Source organism: Rhizoctonia solani, chromosome 13 (assembly GCF_016906535.1).
Source record: "Rhizoctonia solani chromosome 13, complete sequence".
NCBI classification, from domain to species: Eukaryota; Fungi; Basidiomycota; class Agaricomycetes; order Cantharellales; family Ceratobasidiaceae; genus Rhizoctonia; species Rhizoctonia solani.
The window spans coordinates 758,148-776,489 of NC_057382.1; the positions used below are offsets into that span (position 1 = coordinate 758,148).

Sequence of the window (18,342 nt, forward strand, 5' to 3'; positions counted from 1 at the left end):
CACTTATGCACTCAGAGACCTCAGGTTCCCACATATAAGAGACTTATGGTCAACATGGCTGGACTTAGTGATATTCTCTAAGTCCAGGTCACATGACCTCCCCCCCTCCAGTCCTTTATCAAATACTATACTAAACTACTACGGATTTGAGGTGGGGGGGGGATGACATAATCTCTTCTATAATATTATATTATCCAGACCTAACCTGCAGGCATTAACATTGGCCCGCAGCTAGGGGGTGGGGGTAGTGCAATGTCCCCCAGCAACTTATATTCTTAATATATCACTGTGCATCATATATACTATATATATCTTTGACAGTGGATATATATGGTAATAACCCCTCCAGATATGGGTTATGACACTGTTGGTCTTGATTCAAACAAAAAACCACTACTGTTCATCAACCTACACATCCAGAATTCCCCAGCAGAACCCCTGAAAACCCTCATTGACTCTGGAGCCACATTGAATTTCATCTCCCCCTTGATTGTGGAAACATACAAAATTCCAAAAACCCAACTCAAAAATCCACAAGTTGTGAGAATGCTAGATGGTACAATCTCCCAGACTGGTTGCATTTGGCACCAGGTTCAACTTGCGGTTTTGGCCAATGGTCACACACGTTCCATTCCTTTCCTTGTCTGCCCAATAGGCAACACCTTGGCTATCCTTGGCATGACATGGCTCACAACAGAATCCCCCTTGATTGATTGGCAACAGGGCCTAGTAACCTTCCCCAAGCAAGTACAGATTGCCTCTGAGGAAGAAGCAGACCCAAATCCCTTAACGGATCTCCCTAACCAATATCATGAATTCACTAAGGTATTTGGGGAAGAAGAGTTTAAAGTCCTCCCACCACACAGGGAATATGACATCTTGATTGATCTCACTCCCAATGCTAAACTCTCTCCTGGCCCAATATATGGCATTACTGATGCAGAGTCCAAGGCACTCAAACAGCACATTGATGAAGAGTTAAAAACAGGCAAGATCTGCCCTAGTACCTCCTTGGCAGGCGCACCAGTTATGTTTGTCAAAAAGGTGGATGGTTCCCTTAGGCTAGTTGTGGATTATCAAAAACTCAATGATGTAACCCACAAGAATGTGTACCCACTCCCAAGGCAGGACAACCTCATGGCTAAATTAAGACACACCAAGATATTCACCAAGCTTGACTTACGCTGGGGATACAACAACGTCCAAATCAAAGAAGGGGACAAATGGAAAACTGCATTCCACACAAAATATGGCTTGTTTGAGTACTTGGTTATGCTGTTTGGTCTCACAAATGCCCCTGCAGCATTTCAGTATTTTATGATTGACCTGTTCAGGGACTTGATTGATGTCTCAGTGGTGATCTATTTAGATGACATATTAATCTTCTCAGAAAACCCCAAGGACCATCCTAGCCACGTCAGAGAGGTCCTATCACACCTAATGGAAAATCAACTGTTTTGCAAACTGTCAAAATGCCACTTTCACGTCACTACAGTTGACTACCTAGGCATTGTCATTTCCCCTTCTGGTTTTTCCACAGACCAGAAGAAGATTGAAGCTGTTACTTCATGGCCTACACCTAGAACTGTCAAACAGGTTCAGGCCTTCCTAGGATTTGTCAACTACCTCTGTCAATTCATTCCCAACCTCAGTTCTGTGGCACACCCACTTCACAACCTCACAAAAAAGGAAACTCCCTGGTCATGGAGTAACCTGGAAGAGGAAGCATTCCAGGAATTGAAGTCCCTTGTCACCCAGTCACCAGTCCTTATCCATTCAAACCCAGATCTACCTTATTACCTTGAAACAGATGCATCAGGGGTAGCCATGGGAGCCATACTCAGCCAAAGAGGAAAGGATAATTGCCTCCACCCAGTAGCCTATATGTCCAAATCCTTTTCAGGAGCAGAGGCTAACTACAATACACACAATAAGGAGCTTCTGGCAATTATCAAGGCATTGGAGGAATGGCAAATCTTCCTAGAGGCAACGGACAGACCAATCCAGGTATTCATGGATCACAGAAACTCGGAATATTGGATGCAGGCTCAGACATTTAATTGGAGACATGCCCAATGGTGCATTTTCCTGAGTGACTTCAATTTTGAGATTCACTATTGACCTGGAAAACAATTAGGAAAACCAGATGCATTATCCAGGAGATCCAATTATATTGACACCCCTACGGAACCAGAAGTCATGATCCCAGCCAAGGTTTTTGCCAATACGTCAGAAGAGGAACTTGAGATAGTTACAGAAATCCTCTGCCAAGGAATGGGTTGGGTGCTGCCCCACATGTCAGGCCAATTGCTGCCCCCACGCACTGGTCATTGCCCTCAAACCCTTAGAAGTTCCTCCATTTCTGTTCCATACAATTTCCTATGACTTTACCACAGGATTCCCCAAGTTGCAGGGACAGGATGCAATCTTGGTAATCATAGACTCCTTCTCCAAGTTTGGCCACTTCATTCCTACCTCAAAAAAGGTCACAGCCAAGGGACTTGCGGATTTGTTTTATTACCCATGTCTGGAAACTTCATGGGTTACTGGTCAAGACAATCTCAGACCGCAGAACAACCTTCACCGGAAAGTTCCTAAGAGCTCTCTACAAACAACTTGGAGTCAAACTGGCATTTTCCTCTGCATATCACCCTGAATCAGATGGACAGACAGAAAGGGTGAACCAGTTCATCAAGTTCTATCTTTGCTCCTACATAGCTGCTGATCATTCAGACTGGGCTGCTTGGTTGCCTTTGGTGGAATACGTGTACAATAACACCAAACACACAGCCACAGGAAAAACCCCCTTTGAGTTGGTCTATGGAAGAAACCCAGTAATGAAGCCATCCAATGTTCCATCCAATGTTCCAGAGGCAGATCAAGTAGCAGACACCCTGGCTAAAGAATGGAAAGAAGCCAAAGCAGCCCTAAGAATGAGCAAGGAAAGAATGTCCAGGGAGAAAGGAACAATACCAGAATACTCAATTGGCAAAAAGGTCTGGCTAGACGGAAAGAACATGGAGCTCAGAACCAATTCCAACAAACTAGATCCCAAACACCTAGGTCCCTTTGAAGTCACCAAGAAGATTTCCAGCCATGCCTACCACTTAAAACTTCTGGAATCCCTGAAAATTCACAACGTCTTCTACGTGGGATTACTGTCCAAATCTCATGAATCTCCAAGCCAGCTGTTCCCAGAATGCCCTCCTCCTGAAACTATAGAAGGAGAGGAGGAGTACAAAGTGGAACAGATCCTTGATTCAAAAAGACAGCAGGGAAAATGGTTCTACCTTATCAAATGGAAGGGATACAGCCCAGAAGATAACTCCTGGGAACCAGAAGAGCTACTGGAACATAGCCAAGAAGAGATCAAGCACTTCAACCAAGCTAGACTCAGAAAGGCTTGTGACTCCACCAAGAGCCTTTAAGGGGGGGGCAATGTTATAACCTCCTTACCTATACCACTGGATTCGGACGATTTTTCTGATATTTTCACTATTTTTTACGAACCCTTTATCTTATGGTTTTTGATCACGTGATCTCGGCGCTTATTATGCCGAGATGCCGCGCCGAGATGCCGTGCCAAGGGTGCTTAGAAGAAATCCATGCTTCTGTGCAGCCCTCAGCACACTTCTTATTTCACACATGTACTTCTTTTCCCACATGCACAGACCATGTAGATAGTGCCCATACTTCTATATATACAGCAGGGAAATTGCTTGGAGACCCCAAGTCAATTTTACCTTGTCTCTTACTCATTAGAGAAGGTAGTCAGCCAGCTAAGTAGCTGGCCCCTCAGTAGTCCAGACACTTATCCCCACTCAGTTTACTCATCACACCTCCCAGGCCTAAGGCCCCCTTGTTGACAATAGTTAGTAGTAGAGCACCTTACGTGCTAGTAGTATAGCCTTTAGAGTAGATTACATAAGCATTGTCTGTAGTAGTACAGCCCCAAGTACCCACCCTATTAGCAAGTACCCACCTTACAGTGGTGTACAACATGAGGACTTGGCAGAGTTGGTTCTTTTTTTAGCACATGATCACATGGAGCACCACTTAAGTATGAGTCATACTCTTGGCATGCACAGCCACAACATCAGTATGACTCATCCAATTTCCTTATATGGTAATTCTATTCCTCAAGCTGGCCTGGTTTTACCCAGAGATTGAGCACAGCCATCAACATGTGATTGTGGCAGTGCAGATAGTACTTGGTGACTAATCATTCATAACCACAGTCATGTGACTTGTGGCTGAGTTGAGTAATTGCTGACTAAGCAATTGTCATCATGCTTAGTCATACTTGATTTGTCATCAATGAGTTGATCATGTGATTTGTCTGCTGACTCATCAAAGTTTGGCCAACTAAGCTTAGTCATCCATCCATTTCATCTTCTTTCCTAATTTGGAAAGGGGATTGCCATTTTTGGTAAGTCTAGGTTGCTTAGTCTCTATTTGTCTTGAAAGTCTTCTTCAAGTTATGTCTCTTTCCTAATTAGGAAGGTGAGTTACCATAAATGGTAATCTGAAGTTGTGTTGTTGGGACAATATGTTGTGCATCATTGATGTAGGGGCATTAGTCATCCCTATATCCCTTATAGGCAATACATATACACATATATAAGTATATATACTGGGTATAGGTAAGCAGCTTGTTTTCAATGTCATAACCCATATCTGTAGGGGTTATCACCATATATATCCACTGTCAAAGATATATATAGTATATATGATGCACAATAATAAGGCTGGCAACAGCTGGTTTGTGCAGGTGTGCCTGGCCAGATCTGGCCCTGACCTGCTCCTAGCAGGTCAGACTAGTAACACTCCTGTAAAATAGATGAAATTGTATATATTTCTTGACAAAAGTGCACATATATACATATTAAATCAATAAGTCCAGTTAGTTTGGTCAAAAACAAGTGGGTTTTGGTGCAATTTTCATTATCAGTGCTTATTGGCCTCAGGGCAATGCAGATAAGTACAGCAACAGCACAGCCACGGGTCAAGGTTGATTGGCCAAAGGCACAGAGGGAGTCTGGGGTCCCTCTGACTCTTAAAGGGACGTTGGTTGAACACGTAGTTCATTGATCAGTTGGCAAGATGGGTGTTGAATCAAAGAAGAGGAAGTCTCAGAAGAAGAGTGTAGCTTACGCTAGGACATTCAAGGTTTGACTTGTCAATTTATTGGCACAATTTATTTAATTCAAGTAACTTGGGCTGCAGAAAATAAAAGCCAAAGCAGAGACAAATGCAGGCTTTTTGTCAAGTCTACAGGAGGATTCAAACCAGAAAGAAGTTTACAAAGCTATTGAGAACAGTAATACAGCAAGGACAGATAGAGAATATACAAATTCAACCATCAACAGTGGATTGTTACCATCAGCAGCTGATCCTCCAATCCCAAATGTGGTGCTGCTAAACCAGGCTGACAATACAAAAGCCCAGTTAAATCATGAGTTGAATACAACAAGTAAGTGCTGAAACATCTGGTGTAAGCCTCTTATAAGGAGTCTGCAAGGTAATAACAATACTCACTTCAACCTCTAGGTTTGTGGGCTAGTAGTTATGCACAGCAAACCAGGTTTGCTGGCTCAATTCAACAATATGCAAGCCTTTTAGATAGTATTGAAAGTTCAAACAAAAATAATGAGAACAAAGACACCCCTCAAGGTGATTGTGTAGTGACAGTAGAGTGAATTTTACTTAAGATTTTGTCCATTGTTGTATAACCAGAGCCACCAGTTCTCTTGTGGAAGAATGCACCAATCACTCCAGATATTGCCAGAAATGCTTTAGATCAATTAGAAGCTGAATTTGATGCACAACAAGCCAGTACTTTGATGGATCAGACACTTTGTTGACAGATGGAAGCTATGCTAGCTGGTCTGCAACTATCCTGTAGCAAAGATACAAAGCAAAATTTCACAGATGCAACAGACACTGGCGCCATTGCTACTGGTCATGCAATGTCATATGGAAAATCAGTTTGACAATTTCTTTGTTTGTACATGGAAAGTGAGTGCCTGCCAGGTAACCGGTATGGAAACACATGCAGCACTACAATATTTCATGACAAAGATCTATATACAGAGGTAAAAAGTCATCTACGCAGTCTTGGGAAACATATCAAAGCTGAAGATGCAATACTATACTTATTGCACCCAGAGGTCAAAGATTGTTCCAAGATAGAAAACGTCCCATCATTGCAAACAATACAACACTGGATGAAGAAAAAGCTAGGTTATAAATGGAGAAAAGAACTCAAATGTCAATATGTTGATGGTCATGAACGCAAAGATGTTATCAATTACTGCAACAATATATTCATCCCAGAATGGACTAAATTGGAGCAACAAATGGAAAAATGGGATTGAAAAACTATGGAAAGGATCCTGCCAACCTTAGAGCCAGGAGAAAAACCCATTGCAGTATTTATGCACAACAAGGTTATATATTATGGGAACAACCAACAAATTGATTCCTAGTGGGTGGGAGACAATGAGACTCCACAGCCTGTTGCAAAAGGTGTGGGGCAATCATACATGTATTCTGGGTATGTTTCAACAAATGGATGGCTCCAAAACAATGACCCGTGAGTATGGCTAGTCATTTGAACACATAAACCAACTTAATTCCATTAAATTCATAGAGATAAAAACCCAGAGGTCATTCTTTGTCCTGGGAACTCAAGAGATAGGTTTATAAACAACCCACTGGTCTGCAAACAACTTGTATGCAGCATCAAAGCAGCATGTGAGGAATTTCCAGGTCATGAATTAGTCTTTGTATACAACAACACAACTACACATACCAAGCAAAGAGATAATGCCCCAAGTGCAACAAAGATGACACTTGGGCCATCCAAAATTTTGGAGTTGTTGTACCAGATCTGGAGGCTGGTCCAAATAAAACCAAGAAGATTCCAATGGGTGATGCACAATTGGCTAACGGTACTCCCCAACTGTTGTATTACCCAATGGATCACCCCAATCATCCTGGAGAGTTTAAAGGGATTGTAAACATATTGAGAAAGTGGGAAATTGAAGCTGGGCATCTAAACCTCCAGTGCCCAAAATTTTGATGTCCCCCAGGTCCCCAAGAATGTTGTGCATGCCATGTACTATTCAATCAGCCAGATTTTGCTAACCAGAAGTCAATACTTGAAGAAATTGCAGAATCATATGGCTGTTGAGTATTGTTCCTCCCAAAATTTCATTGCAAACTCAATCCAATTGAACAATGCTGGGGATATGCAAAGCACTGCTATTGACAAATGCTCTGTCCAAGGAGTGAACCTGAAATCAAGGCAAATATGGTGGCATCTTTAAATTCAGTCCCATTAGAGTCAATTCAAAGGTATGTGTTCTTAAATATACTATAATGAAGAGCTCAACTATTCTGTTACAATACATGCAGGTTTTGGATTGGTTGCTTTGATTCATTGATGCTTACAGGCATGGATTAAATGGCCAACAGGCTGCATGGGCTACTAAAAAGTATCATAGCCACTGTGTACTTCCTGAGAGTATAATGGACAAAATGGAAGCATGTGCCAAGTTTTTTGAAGACAAAGAAATCACTGACAACAACCATTCATGACCCCAGACTCCCTCTGCACCTTTGGCCAATCAACCTTGACCTGTGGCTGTGCTGTGGCTGTACTTATCTGCGTTGCCCTGAGGCCAATAAGAACTGATAATGAAAATTGCACCAAAACCCACTTGTTTTTGACCAAACTAACTGGACTTATTGATTTAATATGTATATACCTGCACTTTTGTCAAGAAGTATATACAATTTTATCTATTTTACAGGAGTGTTACTAGTCCAACCTGCTAGGAGCAGGTCAGGGCCAGATCTGGCCAGGCACACCTGCACAAACCAGCTGTTGCCAGCCTTATATTAATAACATAAGTTGCTGGGAGATGTTGCACTCCCCCTGCCCCCTTGCTGCAGGCCAATGTTAAGGGAGCCCATGGGCAAGGTCTGAATATTACATTATTATAGAAGAGATTATGTCATCCCCCCCCACCTCAAATCTGTAGTAGTTTAGTATAGTATTTGATAAAGGACTGGAGGGGGGGAGGTCATGTGACCTGGACTTAGAGAATATCACTAAGTCCAGCCATGTTGACCATAAGTCTCTTATATGTAGGAACTCGGAGGTTCTGACTGCATATGTGCGAGTATATGCGTGCTTGCGGTCACGTTGGCGTGCAACATGAGTGTGTTGGAGGCTTGACAAGGTCAGGACTCATGGAAAGAATGGAGTAGGTTGTGACAGTTCCCCTGTAATGTTTGTGCCAAAGAAGGATGGTTCCTGCCAATTGGTTGTTGACTACTGCCAATTGAATAACTGAACTAAGAAGAACATCTACCCTTTACCCCATCCCAATGACCTCATGGCCCAGCTGTTGTACACACACATATACCAAGGGAATTTATTCCTAATTTCTTGGATTTAAACAAAGGCAAACAGACAACATTTTTAATCATGTGACATTGGTACTTATATCATGCACTAAGCACCAAGCCATGTCCCCATCTGCACTTACCCATCACACATAGCCACCTCCACCTATGATGTCATCATGACATGTCAGTGACACATGTGCATGAGTAAGGCCAACTGCAGAGCAGGTTTCTTATTGGTTATGGTTTTGCATATTTTATATTTGTAATTAGCTATGCTCTGTAATTTATAAGGAGGCCAACCAACCATGGTAACACCCAGGTCAATTACCTCTTGTTGCATCCCCACACTGTACAAGGCCCTTAAGGCCAGTAACCACTAAGTCCCACCTGTACTTGTTGCCTTAAGCAACTTGCTCATTGTAGATACATAGCTTGCCATTGCCCTTATGGCCTTGGTCATTGTATTTAGGTAGTTAGTTGTTGTAGGTAGCATTGCCACCACCTTATGTGGTTTTCACTTAGTTACATATGGCCACAAGCACCTGCTGCCTTGATGCCCCTTACAGACATCTAGGACACCAGCTCTGTGGTGCCAAGATCTTCACCAAGCTGGACCTAAGATGGGGTTACAACAACATCCAAGTCAAGGAAGGCAACAAATGGAAAACTGCCTTCTGGGCCAAGTACAGGTTATACAAATCACTGGTTATGACCTTTGGCCTGACAAATGCCCATGCTGCCTTCCAGCACTTCATGAACAAACTGTTCAAGGACTTGCTTGATGTCTGTGTCATCATCTACCTCAATGATATCTTGATCTACTCCAAAAATGATGCCAACCACTCTAAACATGTCCATGAAGTCCTATGCTGCCTGATGGAAAACCAGTTTTTCTGCAAAGCATCAAAGTGCACATTCCATGTGACTTTGGTAGAATACCTGGGGATTGTTGTTTCTGATGAGGGATTCAGTTTGGATAAACTCAAAATCCAGGCAGTTCAGGATTGGCCTATGCCCACCAAGGTCATGGATGTTGTAGACACACTTGATACCAGAGAATTCATTCCCATTTTCTCAAATTTAAACTAACACAAACAGACAACATTTTCAATCATGTGACCTTGGTGCTTATATCTTATGCTAAGCACCAAGCCATGTCCCCATCCATGCTTACTCATCATAAGTAGCCAGGTCCACCTGATGGCATCATTATGACACATCAGTGACATGTATGCATGAGTAAGGCTGCAGTCAGAGCAGGGTTCTCATTGGATATGATATTTGATATGTATAATTGCAAATAGCTTGCACTCTGTAATAGATAAGGAGGCCAACCAACCATGGTAACACCCAGGTCAATTACCTCTTGATGCTTCATCACATTGTACAAGGGCCCTATGCCCAGTAACACTTAGTTAGCTACATCCACACTGCCTTAAGCAGCCTCTACATTGTACTTAGATAGCTTGCTGCTGTCCATAAGATGCTGGTTGCTGTAGTAAAGTTAGTTGTTGTTGTATGTAGCATCCTCACTGCATTAAGTGGTTCTTACTTGTATCCCACATGGCTGTAAGCACCTGCTGCCTTGACATCCTTACAGATGTCTAGGACAAGGAGGTCCAGTCCTTCCTAGGTTTTGCCAATTTCCTACAACAGTTTGTGGCCAACTTTAGTCATATGGCCTGTCCTCTCCATAACCTAGTGAAAAAGGATATACCATGGAGATGGACTCAAAGGAGCAGGAGGCATGTGACAGTCTCAAGGGAGCAATCACCAATGCCCCTGTACTGGCTAATGCAGATCCTAGTAAACCCTACTTCTTAGAAACCAACACATCTGGTGCTGCTTTGGGATCCATTCTTAGCCAATGCCAAGAGGACAGACAACTACACCCCCTGGGTTTCCTATCAGAATCCTTCAAAGGCACAGAACAAAACTACAATACTCACAACAAGGAACTACTAGCAATCATCTGTTCTTTTGAGTATTGGCACATATTCTTGGAAGGTACCCAACATCCTGTCACTGTGTTCACCAACCATAGGAACTTAGAATATTGAAAGGAATCTTGCATGTTCATTGCTGCCATGCACAATGGCACCTTCTGTTAGCCAGATACAATTTCCACATTGTATACCAACCAGGAAAACAGTCTGGTAAACCAGATGCACTCTCCTGCTGCTCCAATCCAGCTGATATTCCCTGTGCCACTCAAACAATGCTCCCAGACCCTGTATTTGCCAACATTGCCTTAGTACTACCAGAAAAGGAACTACAGCACCTGATCAAGGCCAGCCTAGACCAAGACAAATCCCTGGAGGAAATCCTTACATTCCTTCAGAACAAGTCAAGGCACCCCTGTCCATCAAACAAGCATTTAAGGACTACCAAATGGAGGCTGGCTTACTCTTCTACCAAGGACACATCATGGTCCTGGATGTTGGCACCTTACAAACAGACTTGTTGAGGGTTCTCCATGACAACCCATTGGTGGGACACCCAGAATGGCAATGCACCCTAGAACTGGTTTCATGGAATTATTACTGGCCAGGGATACAAGTAGACACCTACTGGCATGTGGATTCCTGTGAAACTTGCCAACAAATTTGGAAACCAAAGTATGCTCCAATTCCTCCTCTACCACTCAAGCTGGCACTGTGCCCCTGGCAACATGTGTCCTACAACATGATTGTAGACCTACCTAAGGACAGCAACTGTGATTCCATCTTGGTCATTGTGGATAGCTTCAACAAATATGTCATTTTGGTGGAATGCTTGAAAAAGCTCAAAGCTCTGGAATTGACAGACCTGTTCCTATGCCACATATGGAAGAGGCAAGGTGTCCTAGATGTCTGTTAGGACGTTGAGGAGATGGCACTTGTGGCTGCAGAGTACAAGTATGAGAAGGTTGTTTAAGGCAACAAGGGAGCTAGCTACAGCTACAAACAGCTATCTACAACAACAAAACCACTTAAGGTGATTGCAGGCTATCTAAGTACAGTGAGGAGCCACTGTAGGGTGGTTTAGGCTATTGACTTAGTAGTTACTGGCTGTAAGGCCTTGTACACTGAGTAGGATGCAACAAGAGGTAATTGACCTGGGTGTTACAATGCTTGGTTGGCCTCCTTATATATTACAGGGTGCAAGCTTTTTGCAAGAACATATATCAAATACTATAACCAATAAGAACCCTGCTCTGACTGCAGCCCTACTCATGCATACATGTCACTGATGTGTCATAATGATGTCATCAGGTGGAGCTGGCTACATATGCTGAATATGTTGAAATATCAGTCTCACGGAACTGTACATGTAATCCTTACACATATATTTACTTACGTTTGGATGTATGAGTATAAATGTGTTCTTTATCAATTCTTGTGTACCTCAGTTCACTACCATATAGTAGAGCTGAGGTACATATCATATCTTTCTATTCTGTTCATGTATGCTTATAATCCTGTAGATACAATATTGTTTAGGTACAGTATACACAAGAGTTCACTACCATATAGTAGAGCTGAGATACAATATTGTTTAGCTCTACGTGTCTTTCAACAGGTTATGAGCCCCGCCACACCTGACACTAAACCCAACAAAGAGACCAAACTTGACAAACAAATATATTATACTATGTCAAACAAGAATACATATCTCAATAAATAGACCTACAAAATTCCGTTGCTCAAGGACAATGGATCCAACTACACAGCATGGAAATTCAGGCAGACAATGGTCCTTTGCATGCAAAAGTTACTCAGCATTGCTACGGGAGCTGAACCAGCACCAGTTGCACTTACCAGCAAAGAAGCAAAAGACAGCATCAAAGTGTCCCAACAGGCCGAAAAAATGGCAAAATGGAAGCAGCGGGACAACAAGGCATTCTTGCAAATCACCCTCAATATGGAGGATGGTGTCATGAACAACATTGTTGATACAACATTGGCAAACAAAGCCTGGACGCGGATTATCAAGCGCTGGGAAGGCAAGGGCATGCAATTGCTGTCCTTCCTATACCAACAATTAATGAGCACAAAAATTGAGGAAGAAGAGGACCTTACCACCGGGTTCAATTTGATAAAATCAACAGTCTCAAAAATCAAGACACTTGGAGAGTCCATCAGCAATTTCCTACTTGCTCAGATAATCATGAATGCGCTCCCACCATCCTATGCAATTGTCAGCACCGTCATCCAGACATCTACGCAGCAGGCAGCCATCACATCCAATGCCATATGCAAAGCCACATTACAAGAGGAAGAACGTCGGCAAAAAGGTGGAGGGATTACCGCAATGTTTGCGCAATTGTTGAAGGGCAAATCTATGACAAGAAAATCAGCAAGGAACAACCCAAAAGGGAAGAGGAAGGACTTAGGTCCCCCTTGCGCCAACTGCTCAAAGCCTGGTCACACCAAGCAGGAATGCTGGGCAAAAGGCGGTGGAGCCAAAGGCACTGGTCCCTGGCAGAGACAGCAGAACTCAAAGCAGTCAAAGGACAAGTCCAACAAGTCCCAAGCCAACACATCAAAAGGCAACTCCGCTAAGGTTGCCGTAACAGATAAATCAGGCAATTCCTCTGTAGGCCCCAAGATATATGCGCTCACTGTATTGGACAAATTGTCACATAACAAGAACACCTGGCTACTTGATTTGGGTGCATCAAGACACATGACGCCAAATCGGCATTGGTTCTACACCTACCAGACACTAACACCACCAATCCAAATTCAAGTGGGCAATGGGAACTTGATCCCTGCAATTGGTGTTGGCCAAGTTCATGTAATGTTATACAACCGTCACGGCGTCAAAACTCCTGCGTTCATAAAGTCTGTGCTACATGTACCCAAATTGAATGCAAACTTAATGTTGGTCAAAGAACTCACCCAGGAGGCACCAATGTGCTCTTCTGTAAATCATTTGGCGCAATTCTTGTAGGTGACCAAGGCAACGGGCCTGAAATAGGCTTTGCTAGAGAAACATCTGGTCAGCTATACAAAGTTAAATGCGTTGTAAAACATACCAAGGTTGACACATACATGGCTATTGTTGAGTCCAAAAGCATCAACAACAGGGACAATATTGATGCAGGTGAATTTGTTGCATATGCCACCGGGAAAATTGCACACGCAGACCTCAAGACCTGGCACAGACAATTGGGTCATGTCAGCTATGAGTACGTTCTTGACATGTTTTGGAACGGCTCAGTACATGGAATGGACATTGTAGGAAAGCGCTCACCTCCACAATCTCCATGCAAACCTTGCCTCAAAGGCAAACATGCATGTGCACCATTTGTTCCATCACAATCCACCTTGTCTGCAGTCCTTCAACTTATGCATAGCAATCTCCACGGCCCAGCTGCAGTCCAAGGGATTGGCAGGATTTGATTCTTTGCAATAACAATTGACAATAAGTTGTGCAAAATTTTTGTGCACCTACTAAAGTCAAAGGACAAATACCTGGCCCAATTTAAAGAGCTCAAAGCGTCAGTCAAAAACCTTACGGGTAATAAAATCAAAGTGTTGCACACCAATGGAGGAGGCAAATACACCTCAAACGCCTTTGAAGACTGGCTATGCAGCAAGGGAATTGAACACCAAAAGACCAAGGCAAACTCGGCAAAAAGTAATGCCGTAGCCAAGCACGTGATAAGGACATTAAACAACTCCAAACAATGTATGCGCGCCAATGCCAACTTACCGGACAAATTCTGGGGCTACGCCATACTCCACATGGCGTACATATCAAACGTTACCCCAAAGACCTCTCTAAATGGTTGAACGCCCAAAGAGGTATTTTCAGGCCAAACTCCCAATGTAGTTCAACTTTGTATTTTTGGCTGCACGGCATGGGCAAGAATACCCAATAATAAGTGTACTAAGCTACAACATTGGTTGATGAAATGCACGTACCTGGGCTTTGCACCAAATCAAAAGGCGCATTTACTTGTTCAACAAGAAACTGGAAAGATCCTAACCTCCCGAGACGTTGTATTTGATGAAGGAATCGGAAATCGTCATTGGGTAATACTAGAAACCTACAAGGACGACTCTAGCGCTGAAAACAAGCCAAAATCCAACGCTCACAACTCTAACGCCAAAAACAAACCAAAGCCCAAGACTCACAACTCAAATGCTGAAACCAAACCAATGGAAAATCCACCAGCAGCAGAGCCGGTAACATTTCAACGCTCAACTCAACCCTCAAAACCTCCTCAACAGTATGGGGCAAATGTGGGCACTGAAGATGCATGGTTAATGCATATAAACGCAATGGTAGAGGCATTTTACACTGCTCTAGCCGCTCCCCCAACAACCTTTGCTGAGGCAATGTCCCGCGTAGATGCTCAAATGTGGATGGGCGCTATGAACAAAGAGTACAACTTGATTACTAAGCACAGTGTGGGAAGACAAGTTAAGCAACCTATTGGAAGAAATGTGGTTGAATGCAAATGGGTTTTTGGGTACAAGGTAGGTCCAAATGGCAAAATACTACGGTATAAAGTCAGACTGGTTGCAAAAGGATACTCTCAGCGTCCAGGTATTGATTTTGAAGATACGTCCTCACCTGTTGCAAATTCCGACTCCACGCGTACACTCCTGGCCAAAGGTACAAGCAAAGATTACAACATAATTCAGCTCAATATCAAGACTGCCTTCTTACATGGCACAATCAAGGAGGAGATATACATGGAGCAGCCAGAAGGCTTTGAGGACGATCCCGTGAAATACGTTTGGCGGCTTGAGAAGGCACTATACGGCCTCAAGCAAGCAGCGCAAGCATTTTATTCTCAACTACGCAAAGTTCTCAAACAGATTGGGTTTACCTGATGCAACTCCAACCATGCTGTCTTTCATAGGCAAAATAAAAATAACATTGCATTTATTGTAGCTCACATAGACAACATGCTATTAATCGGCAAACCTTGTACCTTTCTTGAGGAAATCAAGTCCAAAATGGCAAAAGTTTTTGAACTTGTCAATCTAGGAGAGCCAAAGATGTTTGTTGGAGTGTCAATTCATCAAGATTGCAATGCCGGAACCCTCAAAATATTGCAAGAACAATACATTGAAGAAGTCCTAAAAAGAATCAATATGAACAATTGTAAGCCAAGCAACACGCCTATGGCCGAATCGCCAAATCTACCAAAACTCAACTCACTGACTGTCAACCAAGCCCTATACCAGCGTGGCATTAGTTTGCTGATGTATGCTATGGTACAAACACAGCCCAACATTGCATATGCAACCAGCCTGTTGGCCCAGCACTCCGCAAACCCAGGGCACAAGCACTGGAACGCATTCAAGCGTACTCTGCGGTATTTAAAGGGCACAAAGGACCTCAGTATAGTTTACAAGAAGTCAAAAGGATTGGAACTCACCGGTTACGTTGATGCCAATTACGCAGGCAATCCAAACACCAGTCAATCAACTACCGGGTGGACTTTCATGATAGGCGGGGCAAGTATTGCATGGTCATTGAGAAAACAGCTGACAATCTTGCTATCAAGTATGGAGGCCAAATACATTGCTGCTGCAAGTGCTACACGCAAGCTAATTTGGCTTTGCCAATTTCTATCAGAACTCAATTTACTCCCCAAAGGGCCAACAACTTTACTTACCAATAATCAATTGAGTATGGCTCTTGCAAAGAATCCAATCAATCACCAGAACACAAAGCATATCCAAATTAAACACCATTTTATTTGTGAGATGATTGAATTGAAGGAAGTTGACTTACAATACATCCTGACCAACAAGCAGGTGGCCAATATACTTACTAAGCCACTCAGAAGAACCAAGTTCCCCAGCTTTGTTGCTGATATGGGCATGTCTTAATTTTCCTTTTGTCTCTGTTATCCTGAGTGGGCGTGTTGAAATATCAGTCTCACGGAACCATACATGTAATCCTTACGCATATATTTACTTACGTTTGGATGTACAAGTATAAATGTGTTCTTTATCAATTCTTGTGTACCTCAGTTCACTACCATATAGTAGAGATGAGGTACGTATCATATCTTTCTATTCTGTTCATGTATGCTTATAATCCTGTAGATACAATATTGTTTAGGTACAGTATACACAAGAGTTCACTACCATATAGTAGAGCTGAGATACAATATTGTTTAGCTCTACGTGTCTTTCAACAGAATAAGCATGAATGAAGGCATGGCTTGTCACTTAGCATAAGATATAAGCACCAAGGTCACATGATTGAAAATGTTGTCTGTTTGTGTTAGTTTAAATTTGAGAAAATGGGAATAAACTCCCTGGTATTGAGTGTGTCTACAACACATGGCATGCCTGAGAAAACAGTCTCAGACTGCAGTTGGGTCTTCAACAACAAGTTCCTTAAAGTACTGTACTAATGCCTTGAGATAGACCCCCATTTCTCATTGGCTTATCACCCACAGAGCAACAGGCAAACAGAATGGGTCAACCCTACAGTAGAACACTTCCTAAGAGCATACTCTGGAGTCAATCAAAAGGACTGGGTAAAATGGCTCCCCATGGCTGAGTTTGCATATAACAATGCAGTTCATACCAGCACCAGCAAATCCCCATTCAAAGCACTGTATGAATGGGAACTTGCCTTAACCCCAAGCAATGTACCTACAGACATCTTGGAAGCCAACAACCTGGCCAACCAGATGGAAGCTCAATGGCAAGAAGTAGAGGCAGCTCTCTGGCAATCCAAGTCATGTATGGTAGCCAGAGAATCAGGAGAACCTATGCAATTTGAGGTTGGGGAGGAAGTTTGGCTGGATGCCAAGAATGTCAAATTGAAGACCCTGAGCCCCAAGCTAATAGAACAGCAGCTAGGACCCTTCAAAGTCACTGAAAAGATCTCCAATTGTGCCTACTGCCTTGAACTGCTGCCCACAATGAGAATCCACAATGTCTTCTACATGAGATTATTGTCAAAAGTCAAACAGGACAAGAAGCATGCCTTTGAAAGTTGCCCCCTACCAGTCACAATCAATGGAGAAGAGGAATACAAGGTGGAAGGGATCACAGACATGGAAGAGAGAAACAGTGAATGGTTTTTCAGGGTGAAATAGAAGGGCTATGGATCAGAGGAAAATACCTGGGAACCCAGGGAAAACTTCAAGAATGCTGAAAAAATCCTGAAAGATTTTGAGAAAGAAATGAGGAAAAAGGCCTTTAAGAGGGGGGGCAGTGTTGTAGACTCAGTCAATACCAGGGAATTTATTCCCATTTTCTCAAATTTAAACAAAGTTAAACAAACAATATTTTCAATCACATGACCTTGGTGCTTATATCACACACAAGTGCCAAGCCACATCTCCATCTGTGCTTACCAATCATACATAGCCACTTCCACCTGATGACATCATCATGACATCTCAGTGACACATATGCATGAGTAAGGCTGCAGCTAGAACTGGGTTCTTATTGGTTATAGTTTTGCATATACAGTTGCATGCAATTCAAATGCAACATGTGATTGCATTCCACAAAAATGTGTGCACACTGGGAACAGTTGAGATATTGACATAGATGTATTAGTTGAAAGTCTAGACACATATTATCAGACTCTAAGTACAAAATGTCTTAGAGATTGAAAGTGTCTATGCATGGGAGCACCCTTGTGTTTTGTGCTTGGTGTTGCATTTGATTTGCAAATGCTTACCAACTTCCCCATGCCTCAAAGATTTTGGTCTATCTTGACCATTTCTGGGCTGATTTTGATAGTTAAAAATATGTGAAATGCTTCTAGTATATGATATAGCAACATATACAAGATATGAGAAGATAAAATCTATAAATAAATGTGATATGGACATAGATTGTACAAATGAGATTCCCCCCCCCTATTTTGTATGATACTCCAGACTCAGGAAGCCAGTGAAGGGCATAAGCTATCAGTGCACTTTTGATGGTATGGTGACTATACTAA

General features: G+C 42.7%; 7 protein-coding genes across 7 annotated transcripts; all 7 read left to right on the plus strand.

Moving 5' to 3' along the window:
* Nucleotides 1-351: 351 nt before the first annotated feature.
* Nucleotides 352-3,428, plus strand: RhiXN_07084 (Retrotransposable element Tf2 protein; the record flags this gene model as incomplete). Its single annotated transcript, XM_043326900.1, has 4 exons — nucleotides 352-2,092; nucleotides 2,138-2,250; nucleotides 2,303-2,485; nucleotides 2,556-3,428. 4 exons carry the CDS (start codon nucleotides 352-354, stop codon nucleotides 3,426-3,428), a joined length of 2,910 nt encoding a protein of 969 aa, XP_043185372.1.
* Nucleotides 3,429-8,946: 5,518 nt separating this feature from the next.
* Nucleotides 8,947-9,507, plus strand: RhiXN_07085 (Reverse transcriptase (RNA-dependent DNA polymerase); the record flags this gene model as incomplete). The annotated part of the gene is made up of 1 exon (XM_043326901.1): nucleotides 8,947-9,507. One exon carries the CDS (start codon nucleotides 8,947-8,949, stop codon nucleotides 9,505-9,507), a length of 561 nt encoding a protein of 186 aa, XP_043185373.1.
* A 629-nt stretch (nucleotides 9,508-10,136) lies between these two features.
* RhiXN_07086 (Retrotransposable element Tf2 protein) lies at nucleotides 10,137-11,277 on the plus strand (the record flags this gene model as incomplete). The annotated part of the gene is made up of 3 exons (XM_043326902.1): nucleotides 10,137-10,425; nucleotides 10,482-10,651; nucleotides 10,714-11,277. The coding sequence occupies 3 exons, from the start codon at nucleotides 10,137-10,139 to the stop codon at nucleotides 11,275-11,277; spliced, it is 1,023 nt and encodes a 340-aa protein (XP_043185374.1).
* An 873-nt stretch (nucleotides 11,278-12,150) lies between these two features.
* On the plus strand, nucleotides 12,151-13,805 carry RhiXN_07087 (Retrovirus-related Pol polyprotein from transposon TNT 1-94; the record flags this gene model as incomplete). Its single annotated transcript, XM_043326903.1, has 2 exons — nucleotides 12,151-13,244; nucleotides 13,295-13,805. 2 exons carry the CDS (start codon nucleotides 12,151-12,153, stop codon nucleotides 13,803-13,805), a joined length of 1,605 nt encoding a protein of 534 aa, XP_043185375.1.
* Nucleotides 13,806-14,315: 510 nt separating this feature from the next.
* Nucleotides 14,316-15,248, plus strand: RhiXN_07088 (Retrovirus-related Pol polyprotein from transposon TNT 1-94; the record flags this gene model as incomplete). The annotated part of the gene is made up of 1 exon (XM_043326904.1): nucleotides 14,316-15,248. The coding sequence occupies one exon, from the start codon at nucleotides 14,316-14,318 to the stop codon at nucleotides 15,246-15,248; it is 933 nt and encodes a 310-aa protein (XP_043185376.1).
* Nucleotides 15,249-15,374: 126 nt separating this feature from the next.
* RhiXN_07089 (Gag-Pol polyprotein/retrotransposon) lies at nucleotides 15,375-16,256 on the plus strand (the record flags this gene model as incomplete). Its single annotated transcript, XM_043326905.1, has 1 exon — nucleotides 15,375-16,256. One exon carries the CDS (start codon nucleotides 15,375-15,377, stop codon nucleotides 16,254-16,256), a length of 882 nt encoding a protein of 293 aa, XP_043185377.1.
* A 464-nt stretch (nucleotides 16,257-16,720) lies between these two features.
* Nucleotides 16,721-17,482, plus strand: RhiXN_07090 (uncharacterized protein; the record flags this gene model as incomplete). The annotated part of the gene is made up of 2 exons (XM_043326906.1): nucleotides 16,721-16,777; nucleotides 16,835-17,482. 2 exons carry the CDS (start codon nucleotides 16,721-16,723, stop codon nucleotides 17,480-17,482), a joined length of 705 nt encoding a protein of 234 aa, XP_043185378.1.
* Nucleotides 17,483-18,342: the final 860 nt, after the last annotated feature.